The sequence below is a fragment of the Aspergillus aculeatus genome, assembly GCF_001890905.1.
Source record: "Aspergillus aculeatus ATCC 16872 unplaced genomic scaffold ASPACscaffold_12, whole genome shotgun sequence".
NCBI lineage: Eukaryota > Fungi > Ascomycota > Eurotiomycetes > Eurotiales > Aspergillaceae > Aspergillus > Aspergillus aculeatus.
The window spans coordinates 1,098,663-1,116,563 of record NW_017962987.1 but is presented as its reverse complement, the minus strand read 5'-3'; the positions used below and the strand labels follow the sequence as shown (position 1 = coordinate 1,116,563).

The 17,901-nt window shown below is 51.9% G+C and overlaps 5 protein-coding genes across 5 annotated transcripts; 3 read left to right on the top strand and 2 right to left on the bottom strand.

Moving 5' to 3' along the window:
* Window positions 1-207: 207 nt before the first annotated feature.
* Window positions 208-2,346, top strand: ASPACDRAFT_62375 (ankyrin repeat domain-containing protein; the record flags this gene model as incomplete). The annotated part of the gene is made up of 1 exon (XM_020203780.1): window positions 208-2,346. The coding sequence occupies one exon, from the start codon at window positions 208-210 to the stop codon at window positions 2,344-2,346; it is 2,139 nt and encodes a 712-aa protein (XP_020054465.1).
* Window positions 2,347-2,815: 469 nt separating this feature from the next.
* On the top strand, window positions 2,816-3,931 carry ASPACDRAFT_45421 (uncharacterized protein; the record flags this gene model as incomplete). Its single annotated transcript, XM_020201603.1, has 1 exon — window positions 2,816-3,931. The coding sequence occupies one exon, from the start codon at window positions 2,816-2,818 to the stop codon at window positions 3,929-3,931; it is 1,116 nt and encodes a 371-aa protein (XP_020054464.1).
* Window positions 3,932-4,213: 282 nt separating this feature from the next.
* On the bottom strand, window positions 4,214-6,582 carry ASPACDRAFT_45420 (Zn(II)2Cys6 transcription factor; the record flags this gene model as incomplete). Its single annotated transcript, XM_020201602.1, has 5 exons — window positions 4,214-5,123; window positions 5,186-5,656; window positions 5,705-6,222; window positions 6,300-6,476; window positions 6,526-6,582. 5 exons carry the CDS (start codon window positions 6,580-6,582, stop codon window positions 4,214-4,216), a joined length of 2,133 nt encoding a protein of 710 aa, XP_020054463.1.
* A 3,429-nt stretch (window positions 6,583-10,011) lies between these two features.
* On the top strand, window positions 10,012-12,651 carry ASPACDRAFT_1872602 (glycoside hydrolase family 92 protein; the record flags this gene model as incomplete). The annotated part of the gene is made up of 6 exons (XM_020198002.1): window positions 10,012-10,162; window positions 10,217-10,249; window positions 10,327-10,418; window positions 10,471-11,294; window positions 11,345-12,028; window positions 12,078-12,651. 6 exons carry the CDS (start codon window positions 10,012-10,014, stop codon window positions 12,649-12,651), a joined length of 2,358 nt encoding a protein of 785 aa, XP_020054462.1.
* Window positions 12,652-14,788: 2,137 nt separating this feature from the next.
* On the bottom strand, window positions 14,789-16,618 carry ASPACDRAFT_32005 (multicopper oxidase; the record flags this gene model as incomplete). Its single annotated transcript, XM_020199849.1, has 2 exons — window positions 14,789-15,153; window positions 15,205-16,618. The coding sequence occupies 2 exons, from the start codon at window positions 16,616-16,618 to the stop codon at window positions 14,789-14,791; spliced, it is 1,779 nt and encodes a 592-aa protein (XP_020054461.1).
* Between the last annotated feature and the right edge of the window lie 1,283 nt (window positions 16,619-17,901).

The window sequence follows — 17,901 nt, the reverse complement described above, 5'->3', positions numbered from 1 at the left end:
TCACTTTGCTCTTTTGTTATCCCTCATTATCTTTGTCTCACAATGGGTCGGAAGAAAATGATACCTTTGTAACTGCATGGCTTTCGTTGAGAGGTATTTAACCACAGTTCAGCCCATAGGTCTCCAAGTACGCGGATCGAGTATACCAACCCCATCTTTACACATCTACAGATGTCAGACTCGAAATCACTAACTGGACTCGCAAACATGGGCATCGCCAAGCTCCCAGTTGAGCTTATCAAGGACATCGCAGACCTGGTCGAATACGAAAGCGAGATCAATGCACTCGCCCGCACGAACAAGCATCTGCACGAGGTTTTGAACCCACGGCTCTATAAGCACAATGTGCACCATGGGGACAGCACGGCGCTAGCGTGGGGAATCACGCACCACTCCATGAAAACCGTCATGCTGATTCTCGAAGCAGGCGCGTCCCCCCACGAATGCGATCCGCGCATGGACTGGCGACCAATGGCACTGGCGGTCTATGAGGGACAGGAGGATATTGTGCGACTCCTGTGCGAGCACGGGGTCGATCTGCGTCAGGTCCGCGACTGGGTGAATCCCCTTCACCATAACTACTCGTCTTCCCCCGCGCAGACCATGAGCCTCCTGGCGATTGCGGCCAAACGCGGCCACGAGCCGCTGGTTCGCATGCTCATGGACTACCTGCCGCGGAAGGGCGATGTCGATTTCCCTGCCGACGGGCTGCGACGGACGCCGCTGATCGGCGCCGCCGAGATGGGCCATCTCTCCGTGGTCCGCTGCCTGGTCGATGCGGGCGCGAACCTCGAGGCCCGCGACACCGATGACCAAACCCCCTTGGTTCATGCGGCGAAAAACGGCCGGCATGAGGTGCTGGAGTTCCTCCTGAGTCGGGGGGCTGATCCTAACGTCAGATCTTTCAATGAAGCCACGCCGCCCATCTCCGAAGCTGCCCACCATGGTCATCTCGAGTGCGTGCGGTGTCTTATCAATGCGGACGGCGTGATGGATAGCCTGCCAACTCTGGAAGAGACGAGTCACCCTCTTGTGTGCGCCACTAGAAGCAGGCACCCGGCTATAGTTGATCTCCTTCTGGCGCAGCCTCAGAGCTACGCGCAGCTCGGCACAAATCTACGTGCGATGCTGTGTGTTGCCGCTGCGCGGGGTGACCTCCCTGCTGTCCAGGGGTTTCTGGAAACCCCTGGTTGCCATCCTAACTCCGTGATCCAGTTCGTACAGGGTTCTCTCAATGGCTCCCTCACAGCTCTATGTTTGGCGGCTGACCGAGGCCACACAGCGGTCGTGGAGATGCTGCTTGAGCGTGGCGCTCTGCCATCTAGGGAGGCGATCCTATGGCAAGAGATGTCTGTTGTTCATGACCCTGAGATGATCATTCGGGGGCCACACGTAAATCAGGTCGTTAGACAAAAGGCACTTCTTCAAGCGATTCATGGGGGCTTCCAGCCCATCGTTGAACTGTTACTTGAGGCTGGAGCCGATCCGAACGACGAAGACGTCTACCATGGAACTGGCAACCCTGCTCTTATGGCGGCCATGCCGTTCGAGGGAATTTTCCAATGCCTGCTGGACGCTGGGGCTAGCCCTGGCCGAATGAATGCGGAAGAGACGACGGTCGCAGCCGCGGTTTTGGGCTCAGGTCGGACTGCACTGGTGCAGACGCTGTTGGACCGTGAGTTTGACTTGCCGTTGCTCATGGGCCGTAATGCCAGCTTCATTCACCAAGCCATCGAAGGCGGTCGAGCGGTCTTTGAGCTTCTTCTGCAACAGCAACGATGGGACGACCTGCTACTCCCGGAGAATCTCAACAGCATGGCCTGTGAGCAAGCTCTCAGCGTGGCGGCTTACACCGGCCGAGTGGAGATGGTCCAGTTCCTGATCGACCAGGGGTTTCACGCTCGTCTCGCCCGACCCCGACAGGTTGACATCTTTTGCATGGCGGCAAGATCCATGGACAGACCTGACGCAGACCCAAGCGCCATCGTCGATCTTCTCCTCCAATACGGCGAAGATATCAATCAAGAGGTGGGTGGACACACGGCCCTGGATCGAATGGCGTTCCTACGTGATCCGCGCTACGTGCGTCTGATGCTCCGTCACGGAGCCGACCCGTTGCCACACAGTGGCACCAGGCGGTCGCCGTTGCTTCATGTTAGTGTGATACAAAGCAAGGAGGTAATCGAGGCGCTTTTGCAGGCGATCGACGCAAATGGCACGCCTTTGGCAGTGGTCCGGCCTTACCTTGAAGCGGCGGTGGAAGGGGCGCGAGGCATGGGGTTCTTGCGAATTGAGAAATCCTTGCGGCAGTGGTATTACAGGAGGCTATATCCAGTGGGTCCTTAGATCATGGTGGTTAGAGTCATGATACATTCAAATAAAGATCAGCTTATAGATATGCAAAAGTTTTTTAACACGTGTGAGAATATGCAGTAGTAAGAGAAGTATAGACCGTAGCTTTTACCGCCTCCTCATCTCAAGGTCAATCATTCTAGCTTTATAGAAGCATAAGTCGCTGTGGATAGTTGGTTGGGAGAGCGAAAAACCACGCCACGTGACACACCCGCCCCTCTCACGTGTATCCACCAAACAATTCCCAGCTCCCGACCAGCTTCGCGGCCGCCAAGCTCACCTGCAAGCTTCAAACACCCACCACCACAAAACGACCACCAAAACAAACCCTCACTCAATTCCACCCAACATACACCTACTCACCCACTCCCACATGATACTTCAAACTCAATGTCTCAATAACCACCACCACAATAACCACAACCACCACAACCCACCGAACACTTCCGCGAAAGACATCAAAATGAACACCCAAATCCACGCCACCCTCACCACCCTTGACTCCGCCCTCCACACCCTCCTCACCACCCTAACCACCTCCCCGACCGCCTCCGGCGCCCCCGCCGCCGCTCTCGCCCTCCTCGCTGCCGACGACGCCCTCACCTCCACCATCGACGAGCTGCGCGAGCACCAGCGCAACTACGCGCGTCTGCTGGGCTTGCGCGCCGAGGCGCAGGCCCTCGAGGAGAAAGTCCGGGGGATCGTGCGCGAGGTCGTGGAGTTCGAAGGGGTGGTACGTGGGGTTTGTGGTGATTCGGATTCAGACTCGGATGAGGATGAGGAGGAGGATGATGATGATACTGATTATGAGGGGGATGGGGATACGGAGATGCAGGGTACGGATTCTGCGTTTACTGAGATGACGGGGTCAGGGTCAGGGGCGAAGCGGAAGCTGCGCGGCGTCAAGGAGGTGGATTATAAGCTTCTTCTGGACTTTGCGCGCCGCATTAGCAAGTATAATCATCAGGCGGCGGCGGATGCGGCTGCTGGTGTTGAGGAGAGGGTTGCGGCGGGTAAGGCCAGGAGGGGGTCGGCGAAGGATGCGGAGATGGGAGGGATCGGGCCTGCGACTGGGGCCGCGAATGGGGATGCTCCTGCCGCCGCCGCCGCCGCTGCTGCTGCTGCTGCTGCTGCTGCTGAGCCGGTGGCCGAGGTCACCAAAGGGGCGACCTCGTGGTTGGATGAGAGTGCGCAGTTGGCGAGGCAGGTGTATATGCTGCCGTATCCAATGGAGGATCGCATCCGCATGGGGCTGATGGGTCAGATTCAGTTGGCGGCGGCGGAGGGCCGGCCGGGCTTTGAGGTCGAGGCGGAGGTGGAGCGGTTGATTCGCGAGGCGGAGGGGCTGGGCGTTGCGGCGCCGGTGGCTGCCGCGCCGGTGCCGGAGGTCGCGGAGCAGGTTAGGCATGCTGATGAGGCGGCCAGGGCGGCGGCGTTGGCGGGCTCGTCAGCTGCTTCGGGGACAGCTGTTGGTGGTGGTGGGAGCGGGAGTGCTCGGCCGGCTGCGGCGCCGGTGCCGCCGAAGCCGAAGGCTACGTTGGATTTGGATCTGTATGATCCTGATGAGGATGACGAGTGAGGTCTTGTGTACGGTACGGAGGGTTTCTTGGTTGATGTATGGGCAGCTGGTCTGTCTTGATGATTTACGCGAAATGTATCTAATATTGGGCGAGGGGTATTTGGTCTCATGCAATTTTATGTGCGGAGCCTTTCGCCATTTACGTCCTGTGTTTCCCCGAGAGTAGACTTTTTGGAAGAGACAGTACCGTGAGTGGTGAGCTCCGGCATGAAAGGCTGTATGACCTCGATCTTCTTGATCCGGTGATATTGACCATACTCGTCGACTGGCGAGCAGCAGCAACTATTGATGGCTCCACAGCGTCTGCAGCTTCCTCGTCTTCGAGTCGGTCTCCCATCCCAGATCCGCCTCGATGCCGCGCAGCAGGTTCACTAGTATCTGGCGTTCCTCCGGCGCTTCGAGGAACTGGCCCACCGCAAACAGCAGGGGTGTCATGTACACACGCGCACAACTCGATGGCCGAGCCAGCGCGATCCCGATGATCTCCCGGCACCGATAGTCCACCTCCTTGGTCAGCTCGCGATACCCCTGCACGCGGTCGAAGGCGGTGCTCGGAGCCGTGACCGCATCGGTCGGGCGGTTCAGAGACAATGCGAGGCGGCCGAAATGACACACTTGCATCGCATAGGCATACGATGGTAAGGAGTAGAAGATCTCAGGAAACGGGACAGGACTTGTCTCGGGCGGATGTGACAGGTTACGCGGCTTCTCAAGGCGCACGCAAGGGCGGATCGATTCTGGCAGTCGTTCGACCCATGTTTGGTACTCGAACGAAAGCCCCAGCCATGTGGAAGTCGTGGGATACGGGGTGGAGCCCTCCGACCCCTCACTAGATGGAGAGCGAACCAGTTGTTGCAGGGACGATTTTTTCGAGTCGGCTAGAAAGTTGACAACTTTGCATGAGAGCCATGCCAGAGAATGAAAGGAGAGGTCTTCTTGAAGAAGAAAAGTGTCACTGGTAGGCCCGATGGTCCCTTCATCATCAAGTGGTATACCGGCAGACCTCCAGAGTTTGAAATTGCTGGGATCCAAGTGTGTCTGCACACGATTGAGAAATGAGCTCAAGTAGTCCTGATGGACAAAGTTCCAGAACGCCGCAATAACGCCATGCGGGAAGCTTTTAGGGTCTGGTGTTATGCCTTCATAAAGGTTAACGATGGATTCGAAGAGCGGTCTGACACCGGAGAGATGTCTGTTTTGTGTATATCGTTAGTCCCCATTAAGATGGTTGATTTCCACAGGAAACAAACTCACGAATGCCATTTCTCGGCCGGCTCATCCATTGATTTGTACAGATTGAGAATTGTCGAAACAGCGAGGGAGTTTTCTAGTTTCTTCCCTAGAGTGGATTGAGTTTGTGGGTCGAAGGGGCCGTTTTTAGATTGATTACGCAGCCAGTCATTGATTGTCTCGAAAGGGGATTTCAGCACAGCAGAGCTGGATACTGCTGTGTAGGATTCGGAGAGAGCAGTGTTCAGTCGCTGGCCAGCCAGGTAGCCGTACATGGTGGCTTTGTGCAGCCACTCTGAATCCGACACATCAGGGTACGTTTCCAGTATCGCAGGAGTTGTGAATAACCCAGTATTTTCGGTGATTTTCACTCCTTTCATTCTACCAAGGTGCTTCGCGGCCAGAGCAGTGATGGAGTATTGAAGAGCCACATCGTCTTTGGCTCGTAGCGGAACATGAGTCGCAAAGAATTTGCGAGGGTCAGAAAGATCTAACCTACATACGAATGAGCATAATAGCAGCACGCGAGAAGGGGACACAAACCATGGCGCCAAGGTCTCGACATAGTATCGTACTAAGAATGATTCTTCATATCCAGAACCACTTATGAGGTCGGAATACATGTCTTGAATGCTTTCATTTTCGTCTGCCTGAGATGGACTGTGCGAAGTATGCTCCGCATGTGACGAAGCTTGACTTCGTCGAGGCGCCATCGCAGCATTAGGGTACGATGAGTTATCGAATGCGTGGTTCGAAGTACTTGAGCTTCGAACATCATTCCATCCAGGACCAATGACGGGATCCGAACCTACCATGCCGATCGGATCAATCTCCCGAGCAGCCCAGTCAGGAGTTCGAATAGCATGACGTGCTTGCATGCTTGCGCCTGGGGAGCTTGCTTGAGACGAGGCCCCTGCTGGGGAGTGTGAAACAAGCTGACTTATGCCAAAGGCTGGACCTGATGCGGGCGCTGTTGCTGCTCCAGATGGGAACTGACTTGGGCTTGGCATTGTCTGCTTGGCGGCGTCATGATTCAAGCTCGAAGGATCGCCCGGAAGCGTCTGGTCACTTGTCAGTATATGACTCTCATATACAATCTGACGAAGCTGAATCATATGAGAAAATAATAAGTACATACGCTCGTTGGGGCGCCGATTGGACTGTGGTGACGATTAGAAGCTTCCTCGCCATGATAAGGGGCGTACCGGCGCCTCACGGCAGCACCCTGATCAATGAACTTGCGCGTTTGAACATATCCGGGACAGTCTACACCAGCATTGATGCATCGTTGACACTTCGGACGCGCTTCATCACACTGAATGTTTCAGCAAGCACCTTGGTCGTGGCAAAATGGCTGGACCAACCTTCAGGTGTCTTTTCTTGCACCGCTCGCATGCTTTATTGGACGGAACTCCAGGCATTGTGTCTGTTGGGTAGGCCACAATTCATGAAGGTCGCGTCTTTTGTGGTAGAGTCGAGATGACCCGCATCTCATCGCAAATCAGCAGACGACATGCTCATGGTTCTAAATGTCGTTGTGGAGATTGTTGATAAGGATAAGGAAGTTGAAGCTCCTAGAAGCTTGGCGACCGGCTAAACCAGCATGGCGATCCTTTGGTCCAAAGGGGTATGTTCTCCCGCTCACGGAACAGCATTGTTCCGCCTATCGTTGTGCAGAATAGACAGGACTCATGCAATTTCAATTCTACCATATTCCTATAGCTGTTTCCATCTGTTAAGGAGATCCAAGAGTTTGTAGTCACAGCTTTTTCTATGATAAATCTCACCATATAAGGTCATATGTGGTATACGTGGTATCAAATACCACGATCGTCAAGCTTATCCCGCACAATGAGCGCAACAGAGATGAGGTACACTACAATATGGTACTAACATGAGTAAATCTCCTGGCTGTACTTTAGGCAGTAGGAGCGCTTCTAAAGTATGTACCTCCCTTAGCACAACTGAACTTTTACGATTCTCACACTTGTGATGTTCACAGTTTAAAGTTATGCGAGTTACTATCTCCATGTTTAGGCGCGTTCATGAATTGCAATGTAACAACAGATTCCCTCCTTCTTCCTGTAGCTAAAACATCTCTTGCATGGGTAATATGGGGCACAAAGTCTCGTGAAGATTCTTGCAATGGGGAAACATCACTTCGAACATGCACATTACCGCAGTCGGGTCATGCTATCGACAGATCCACCACTTTCCTGATCCCATATTGGACACATCCCAGCAATGCTCCGGTTCGTATTGACACGCAACGCAGAAACATGGGTTAGGTCCAGCTCCAGAAGAAGACAAGCAAGGGAGGCCTCGTAGCCACTCTCGTCTACTTCAGCTTTCACGCGAGGTGTAGGAACCAGCTTCAGGAAAATGAGTTCGCGGTCGGAGCCCGTCTCCCACTGCTTGCACCTTTTGAGCCTGAATCTGACTAGCTGTGGCAAATGACTCAGTAACGATCGAACGTCACACCAACTCCCCTGTATCAAGCAAAACCCGATGCATATCGAAATGGCGCAACGATTGCGTTGCCAGTGTGGCGAAAGTGGCAGGCACAGAAACAGGGACTGCCATTTCGGCCAACGCAAGTAACTCCAGTACAAGCGTAGAAGAGTTGGGGGTACATCCTGCTCCATTTCGTTCTCTATCTCGGGTGCAGACTGGGTCGGAGAGATTTCCGGTAAGTTGAGGAGACATGCTAAGAAGTCTGCAGCCAGTGATTGAGTCTTCGTCCCCGCGTCAGGGACCCTAATATATGGAGTCTGAAGGCTAAGACGACGCAGTTCTTGGAGAAGTTGCGCTACCTGTTCCTTTGAAGTAGCAAGTTCGCGCAGGGCGCCCGCGCTATAAGCCTTCCACCCATCGAGAAACACAAGTAGACTCCTCAGTTTCAGCAGTGATGTCTCCTCGAAGCTCTGTACAAGGACTCGTTGAGGATTAATCGATTAATCGCTTCTAGATCACTTGTACTCAAATCTTCAAGATGAACTACCATATTTTTGAGGTTAGGTAGGCAGGATAAGACTGTTGACAGCTGCATTGTGATCCTTCCCAACTCATTCTTTCGGAACCGTGATCTGGGCCTTCTAGATGTACCTGGCGGACATGTACCGAATATGGGCAGTAGCAGATCTCCTCCCATAGCCTCCTCGTCCATGATAGTGTTCGAAAGAAGTGTCCGGAAGCAAAATAGCAGAAAGTTTTGTTGACCAGTCGTAATTGGGCCAGATCATGCATCGAGACTGAATCAGTATGGGATAAATCGACACCAAAACAATCTATGACTTCACAGCTGGCAACAAATGCCACAATCTGCGAGCAATAGTCAGCTTGAGAGCCCATCCCAATTCCAGAGGGGTCTTACGATGGCAATAATCTCAGCTTGGGGGTTCATGTTTGTAGACAGTTTCTTGGTTTCAGGGTGGTTGCATCGAGTGTAGGGTGGGAGTGATTGAGAAGAAACAGGAGAAGAGAAAAGAATATTTGTAAGAGTGTCATAGTGAGCATCGGTTGGAAATCTGTGAATATCTGTCTGCGCCATGAAGTGAATGATTAGAACTTCAAAGTTGTTGTTATAGCGCCCAAAAATGCCTAGCGGCCATGTTTCCTAAATTGGTAGTCACTAAGACTGGCCGGGGAGATTAGCTCACACCTACTATGTACTCAAGTTCTCTCATCATCCAAGGATGGGAAGAACGACAACAGCCTTGAGCTTCATCAAAATCTCTCACTATTATTGTAAGTTGGGCCATCTCCTTCACATTCGATGTAACCTCCGCCTACCATGTGTGCAGGGTTGGACTGTTATAGCGCGATACCAAGTCAGCCGACGCAATGTCCCCGCACATAAACGACGCGGAGTATCACAAGAGCAGATCAAGTGTACGCCATGAGACTACTCAAAGAGCATTGATCAACACTTCCAAGGATATAATCATGGTATGAGCCTTGTACTTCCGAGTCCTCTGCTTGGAATCTATAGCAACTGCGGCTAATTGCAAACATGCTTCATCAGGCGCTGCATATCGCACGAGAATGACATCTGCTTCACATGCGCTCTGCACTTTCGAGAAGACTCCTATCGGCCTCGAAAGATCCAGAAGTATCTCTATTTAATATCGTCTACTACGAAAAGACAGAATTCCAAATAGACTCGTGTTTCAAATAAGCTTGATAGGGGAAAAGCTCGGGTATGGGGTACGAGGTCCAGCATTGGCGGGAACCAATCTTTATACCACGGACCGGAACCACCAAGTATGAAAAGCATCGGGCTCCTTCTCTATTGACCAAACAAGAAGCCAGGTTCTCGGCAAATCAGTGTTCTTCATCCAAGTCGCTTGCCTCTCTGAAGGACCGAGGCCCGACCAAGGAGTCATGAGGACACCAAGGACCTGTCTTGAAGCTAACAAGGGATAAGCGACTCACAAGAGACATCCCTCGATCGAGAACGAGGATGTATTGACGATTTTGAACCTTCGCCCTTCGGCAATCTGAACGCGATCATCCCTTGCAGAAACTGCCAGCGGATTTAAACTTGAGGTCGTGTTACATGCAGTAGCTTGATCAGGGTTACATGACATGCAGTCAGTTTGTGGTGTGACTAGGATAATTGGCAAGTTTGATGCAATATGGCTCAATGAATAGACCACAGTTGATTGTGAGTTCAGATGAGCTTTTATTGATCGCACTGGTGGCTTTCATTGTTTTAAGAAGAGTGGTTGCCCCCCGCATCTGTGACATGGTCCCTTTGTTGCTGTGGAATGTTCATAAACAATATATTTTCAATCCTTCTCCACAATCCTCAATTCACTGGACTCAACCTTGGATGTTCTTGTCTGAAAATGGCTCCAGCTTTTTTTCCAGGGCTCCCTGGATTGCTTGGGTTGACAGCCTTAGCTTCTGCTTCTGTGACCCGACGAATACTCACTGATCCTAGCGTGTCCTTTGATGTACTCGACTACATCGACCCGCTGATTGGAACTTCCAATGGAGGTAATTATTTGACATGGCCATAAAAGGGCATTCGAAAGTTGACAAAACTGTTAGGTCATTCTTTCGCGGGTGCAACTTTGCCCTTTGGTACGTCCCAATCTGATTAGCCCACATCTGACTGTTCTTGACAGCTAACTTCTGTACAGGCATGGCCAAAGCAGTAGCCGATACTCTTGGTGAGAATCAGGCTGGGTTTGCCTATGACACGCAAAATGTCTCTGGGTTCTCTCATATGCACGACTCTGGGACTGGTGGTGTAAGCTCGATCTCCCTAGCCGGTGGCTGAGCTCCTCATTAACCATTGGCAGTCTCCATCCTTGGGCAACTTTCCTATTTTCGTACATCCAAGCTGTCCCAGCGATGACCTAGATCAATGTGCCTGGCACCAATCAGCGCGAGCTACAGTCTGGTCATCGCCTCAGGCTCGGCCAGGATATTTCTCGATCTCATTAGATAATGGCATCTTTGCTGAGATGACCGTCACTAACCATTCTGCGCTATATCGTTTTACGTTTGAAAACGCTTCCAGCGAAACATACAGTCCTGTCGTTCTCGTCGACCTAATGGACCTTCCCCAGTCTCGCACAAACGGAACCGCATCAGTAGACCCATCGACAGGCAGACTAACAGGCAACGGCACCTTCAGTCCTAGCTTCGGTATTGGGACGTATGACCTACACTTTTGCGCGGACATCAAAGGAGCACAAGTCCGAGATACTGGCGTCTGGCAGAACAACCGGGCGGGTCTCAACCAGACATTTTTATCACTGACATTGAATGGCGGCAATTCTGCATCGACCCTAAGTGGAGGTACATTCGTCAGATTCAACGCGCCCACGGCGAATGACACAATTCTTGTCAGGGTAGGTGTTAGCTTCATCAGCGTGGATCAAGCCTGTGCCAATGTAGAGAATGAACAGCCCAATTTTGACTTTTCTGGCACGGCGCGGACAGCGGAGAGTGCATGGAGGGAGAAACTGAGCGCAATCAGTGTTGATGCAGAAGGCACATCGACGGACCTGCAGAAAGTGTTCTGGAGCGGTATTTATCGCGCAATGATCAGCCCACAGGACTACACTGGAGAGAACCCACTCTGGCAGAGTGATGAGCCGTATTATGACAGCTACTATTGGTAAGTAACGCTGTGCCTCCGGTCAAGCTTCATCTAACATATTTGCTTAGTATCTGGGACTCCTACCGCGGTGTGCATCAACTGCTGACACTGGCGGATCCTCTGTCGCAGTCATTGATGATCCGGAGCCTTATTGATATCTATCGTCATGAAGGCTATCTCCCCGACTGCCGCATGTCCCTCTGTAAGGGCTACACCCAGGGAGGTTCCAATGCAGATGTACTCTTGGCTGAGGCTCTTTTGAAGAACGTGAGCGATATAGATTGGGCGACGGCCTATGAAGCCGTGTTGAAAGATGCCGAAGTCGAGCCTTCGAACTGGAATGTTGAGGGACGAGGGGGCCTGACTAGCTGGAAGACACTCAATTATATACCAACAGATGACTTCGATCCGTACGGTGTGGGGCTGCACACACGAAGCATTTCACGGACGGTTGAGTACGCCTACGATGATTATTGCATTGCTGAGATGGCCCGGGTCCTGGGCCATGAGAGCGACAGCGAGAAGTATTCAGAGCGCGCCAAGAACTGGCAGAACATGTTCAAAGACGATCAGAGCTCAGCCATCAGCGGGGTGGACACGGGTTTCACTGGCTTTCTTCAGCCACGCTACCCGAATGGGACATGGGGATACCAGGACCCTATCTTCTGTAGTCCGCTGTTGAGTTTTGACTCGTGCTACCTGAATGCTAATGGCCATGAAACGTATGAGGGCAGCGCTTGGCTTTACTCATTGTGAGTATGTCTGATGCTTTGAGCTCAGATGAGAGCTAACATCTGTCAGTTACGTTCCGCAAGACATGGCTTCCTTGATCAACCGACTCGGTGGGCGTGAGACGTTTGTCTCTCGACTTACGTACCTGCACAGTTCGGGCCTTCTCTACGTCGGTGACGAGCAAGCCTTCCTCACTGTTCATCAATTCCACTACGCTGGACGCCCTGGACTGTCCACAAAGCAGGTACATGCATATATTCCCTCGCAATTCAATACCTCAGTCTCTGGTATCCCGGGCAACGATGACGGAGGAGCCATGGGGGCGTTCGCAGCTCTAAGCATGATGGGACTATTTCCAGTCCACGGGCAGGATGTCTACCTCGTCAACCCACCGTTTTTCAAAGAGGTCAGCATCCTGAACAAAGTCACGGGCAAGACCGCCACAATCCGAAACATCAACTTTGATCCGACGTACCAGTCAATCTACATTCAGAATGCCACCCGAGATGGTCAACCATGGACAAGGAACTGGATTAGCCATGACTTTTTCACGGAAGGTGGAGTCCTCGAACTCACGCTGGGAACTGCAGAGAGCGACTGGGGAACCCAAGAGGAGGATCTGCCTCCGAGTATGAGTGGTTGATGGACTAGACTCGTCACCACCCAATGAAATGTTATCTACATCTAGCTGCAACAAGCTCCTGGAGGAACTGTCATCGGAATGATTGCTTTCTTTGCATACTCCTATATCTGGGATCAGAACGTCTCCCAACACAATGATTATCGACTTTATCCTTCCTGTCATCTTGACAGAACACTTGCTCTAAGAAGGCCACGAAGCTCAGCTAGGAGAAGGTACCAGCCTAGCCTCAGGTCAAGTCAAGGCCTTATGCTACGGACTAAACCCTTCACGCAGTACTCGAGGTCTCTAAATACTGAAAACTATCCGAGAGGCTTTGCGGCTCTATTGAAAGCATCGGCCAAGAACAAAATACTAGTAGAAAACTCACTGTCTTTATCATTCTCTTTGTGCGAGTCTAACTAAGCACGAAACACCTTTACATACTCAAACCTATGCATCTGGAAGCCCCTGACGGTAAATAAATTGCAATGGCAAACCTGAAGATGAGATCATGCCAAAGATTTTGGCTTAGGTAGTCATTCGTTCCTCATGTTTGTGGACTTCTTTGTCAACAAGTTTCTTTGTCCAAGAAAGCACCTTGTGGTATGATGGATAGATAGTGGATGTCCGTGAACTAGTTCAACCACGTCCACCCACCCTACTACACCCTACATGCATAATCTAGGTAGATAATCCACCTAGTTTACTTTACTATAATACGATCAAATTGCATCATACCGAACCAATCCCAACACCAGCAGCATGCAGACACCCTCCAATAAACAGCTACCATACCCTTAAAGCCCAGCATTCCCAGCCCGAAGTCAAAACAAGCTCATCCATACCCCACCCCAGCCCCCCTCAACCGTAGGCACCAGCATATCCCCTTAACCTTAACGCCCTATTTCAACCTTAAATCCCACACCTGTCAAAGCATCTACCGTAAACTCTGCTATGCAGCCCACGTAACCAGCTGCAGGAACCCTCCGGTTATCGCACAGTCCAAAGATTGCTACATTATCACTGTACGCGTGGCCCCGATGCAGGAACCGTCAACCCACCGTACATACAGTACACCTTATCTAAACTTTCGTGTCTACCGTACAGCACCGAGGGGCCAAGCCACAGTAGATCAGATCGTATCAGATCAGATTATCTAGGCAGCAACATTACCTAGTAAGCCTACTTGGGCCTGGGCTTTTGAGGTATGTACTGGACTGTCCTTCGCGTGATACCGCTACTCTTACTTTAGCCTATTGTGATTGCTTGTGAACGTTCGGATCTTTTCAGGTTTACGAGTGGGTATACGGCTCAATAGGAAGGTTGCGGGGTTTCGGGAAGGTGTATATGCTACACCTAGGTTATACCTACGTTGGTGGGTTGCTTGTAAGGGGTATGTATGAGTGTATGAGGAGGATGGGTGGTCTTCCAGTGCCATTGAATGGAGAGTATTGGTTGAAGATTATAACGGCTGGAACGAGAGTGGCAAAGGGTGGATGGCCGATTCCCCTGCTCATTTACTTCCCTGGGTGGTATTGTACTCCATTGCGGGATCATCGAGGCTTGGGTGGGGTTGGGTCCAGCTCTGGTCTGATCGCTCGATCGGGGGATATGTGCACCGCGTCTTGAGAAGTGAGAGAGGCCAGTTTCCTCAAAAACATGAGAGGGTGTATAGCCCGGGGGACGAGATCCTGTCTCCCGTAGAGAGAGATGCCCTCCACACCATCATCTTTCTTCCTCCTAGCTCGAGATCACGAGCTAGTATCATCTGGCTTCGATTTAATCCACCGAACCCAAGTCCAATTTACCTGTACAGCCCGGAGAAAGTTATGCAAACGTATGGATTTATCGCTATGCAATATGAGTCGAATACATTCCCAATCAAGATCAGATTTTCCCTGCATGGCGACCGTCAATCGCCACGAGACACAGAATCAAGCACACCCCAATCAGTTCCTCCCAAAGTGTAACAATCAAGCCCTTATTACAACATTAAGACATTAAATCATATCATCCCATGCAGTCATCTTCACATCATCAGTCATAAGCAGAATGGAAAAAGAAAGTTGAGCCAACCAACGAACGAACGAAAGAACGAACGAACGAACGAACGAACGAACACCTCGATCAGAGGTCAAATCAGCCATACTAACCCCAGTTAAATACCAGACTCATACGGCCCATGATCGCCTCGGTGCTGGAACCCGTAAGGGTTCGTCTCGGCCCACGCATTCCACGCATTACATGTCTCTTCCAGGACATCTCTGTCCAAGAACTCCTCAAACTCACTCTGTCGCTCGATGATCTGCTGTGCGAATCCCTCCGCCGCGTGGAAGCCGATGTGGCAGTGGATCAGCCAGGCACCGGGGTTATCAGCCTCAAACCCGATGACGACGTACCCCCCCTTGCCGTTTGCTGCGGGGAGGTTGAGCGTATCGCGGCGCGTGGGGTTTTCCGTCTGCAGCTTGACCGTGGAGGGGTCATAAGTACCAAGGCCTTGGGCTAGGATGTAGAAATCGTGGCCTGATGAACTTGCTTAGTACGAGATAGTGAGCAAAGACATGAAAAACTTACCGTGTAGATGAATGGGATGAACGGCAGGAATGGCCGTCTGAATGATCAGCACGGTCCATTGATTGGCAACGCTCGCCTGGATCACTCCCTGACCTGGCTCCCAGCTGGCCTTCTTGGGAGCATCAGAGGTTTGCAGTAGGGTTGGGTCGCTCCAGGAGGTATTGAAGATTTCACCTCCCATCTTCCATAGGTAGATTGGTGGCTTGCCAATGCCTCCGATGCCAGTATCAGAAGTTACTGTGTTCGCCTCGCCGAGGTCTGCGTTCAGAGCAAGTTTCGGGACAAGGGTCGACGTCGGAAAATCCTGACAGTCGACGTCGCCTCCATAGTCCCACTTCGTCGACCGCGGATCCGAGCTCGGGTTGGACCCCTTGTAGCGCAAGATGCCTTTGATGTTGTCTGCCGCCGTGTTGTTGCTGCAGTACGATTGCGGCACCGCGCGAATCCAGTAGTTATCCGGTCTTTGATTGGCAGTCACGATGATATCGTACCGCTGACCCATTCCAATCGGGACGTGATTCGTCTTGAATGGCACCATTGGGACGAAGTCAGCCGCAATTACGGTGAGGTCATGATTGTCGATCGAGAATTTGAACTGCGTGTGCATGGCAGTATTGAGCAGACGGATCCGATACCTGCGACCCGGCACAAAGGTAGTCTGGAATCGTTGGCCGACAGTAGGGCCATGCTTGGGAACCCAGACATTCGTCCCATTCAACAGGCCCGTCACCATGGTAGGCAGCTGGCCACTATTGAGATCCTCTTGATAATAGCTATAATAGGTCTCATGAAGCCAGTCACTCAGAAAGAGAACACCCAGGTCTTGATCGTAGTCAGCCGTTGAAGGGCCATGGATCACGATGCCGCCGTAAACGCCCTCCCAAGCCTGGAGAGAGAAATGCGAATGGTACCAGCTTGTACCGTACTGCTCGGCCTTCCAGACATATGTGTAGCTTGATCCGGGAGGTACAGGGCATTGAGTCAGAGCTGTTACCCCATCCATTTGGTTGTTGTTCAGCTGTCGAATCCCATGGAAGTGGATTGAAGTGCCATTGTCCTGCATGCGATTGGTGACATGCACCTTCACCGTGTCTCCCCAGTTGGCCTCGATGGTTGGACCTGGGAACTGTCCATTGACAAGAAGCACCCGCCGCTCGACCCCATCAGGTGCACGAGTGGTATTGATGATGTCGAAGAAATACTCCCGCACCACGCCTGTATCCGGGGCAGTCTTGTAGTAATTTGTGTTGATGTCAAATCCTTTCCAAGGCACCTGAGAGTTCGGTAACGACTGACTCTGATTTGCGGCCCTTGCCTCCAGCTGAGACGTCGGTTTGAATGGAAAGAGATCGTGCGCAATCGGACTGCTCAAGGCCAATGAGGCCAAGAGCCATAGAAGCAAAAGAAAATTCATTGAATAACGAGGGGCAATGGAAACGAGGACCACAAAGGAATAGACCGATTACTGACTATCCTGACATGGGTCCCCGCCTTGGACCCACGGCTTTATACCAGCACCCAGGGTGAGCCGGTGACTGTGATGTTGAGGCTTGGCCTATTCAGAATTCCAATTCGGTTCATGTTGTCTGCTCTGTCTCCATGAATCAGCCTTCCGGTCTGTCTCGCCCGGGGAAGACTGATGTGCAGGGCTCGGTGACTTCCATGCAGCACTGGCCTTGACAGGTCTTCCCGACCCATCGTTCATACTCGGATCTAAAGCAGCCCTAATGCAAGCAATCCCCCAGCTGTACGGATCTCCGCCCAGTCATATGAGACCTGTGGAGGCAATCGATGACGGACACGACGGAGTTCTGAAATGACCGCTAGCGCAGCAACAGATGGACTTTTTGGAGAGCAATTTTACGAGGAGGAAATTCAAACCCCAATTTCTGATTTGCAACCAACTCATTCTCGTATCTAACATCGCAAGCCCTACTTGAAAAGGAATGAGCCTTGACCTCGTGGCATATCGACTTCTGCATGATGGCCGGCCCAAGGCTGTGAATAAACGACCATGGATCTCCATCCCAGGGAGAACATCAGTCTCTGGAACCTCGCCTATGAGAGAAACGAGCGTTCAGACCCCGGAAATGCATATTCAGCATGGAGCTCGAGCGGATTGGCCGGCGCACTTGTCGGATCACAGCCAGTTTTGCTTCCAAGAATGATATATGTCATGATTCATGTCTTAGACGATTCAGAAGCCGACTACCGTGGCGCACACTGTGCACCAGAATGCTCGCATTACTGCAAGCCTGAAAAATAGAGGTCATTTTCACCCGCACTATTTATCGTCCGCCAGCACATGGCATGCCTGACGCTGATATCGGGCGCGTTGGGGATGGTGCTGACCGCTAGTCGTTTTTTCCTGACACCGCTCAGACATATTCCCCATCCGCTCGACGTATCAGATATCAGGCTCTTCCGGAAAGAGCTTGAAAGGCGGCTCATCACTCAGAGGTCCATTCTTGTAGGTGGAGCGACCCATGAGGCTCATTGTGTTAATTTTAGAACCCAGTAAAAATGACCTTCTGAAGCAAATAGCCTGACAGGCGCGAAAGCTTCCGTAAGAGGGTAATTTGTCTGGAAATGTAATGACGTGGGACCTTGCACCTTGCTAGATAGAAGATCCTCGGCCAATTGTGGGGAGACACCGCAGCATCGGGGCCAGGCGAGCGTAGTGGCCTTGGCGATTGG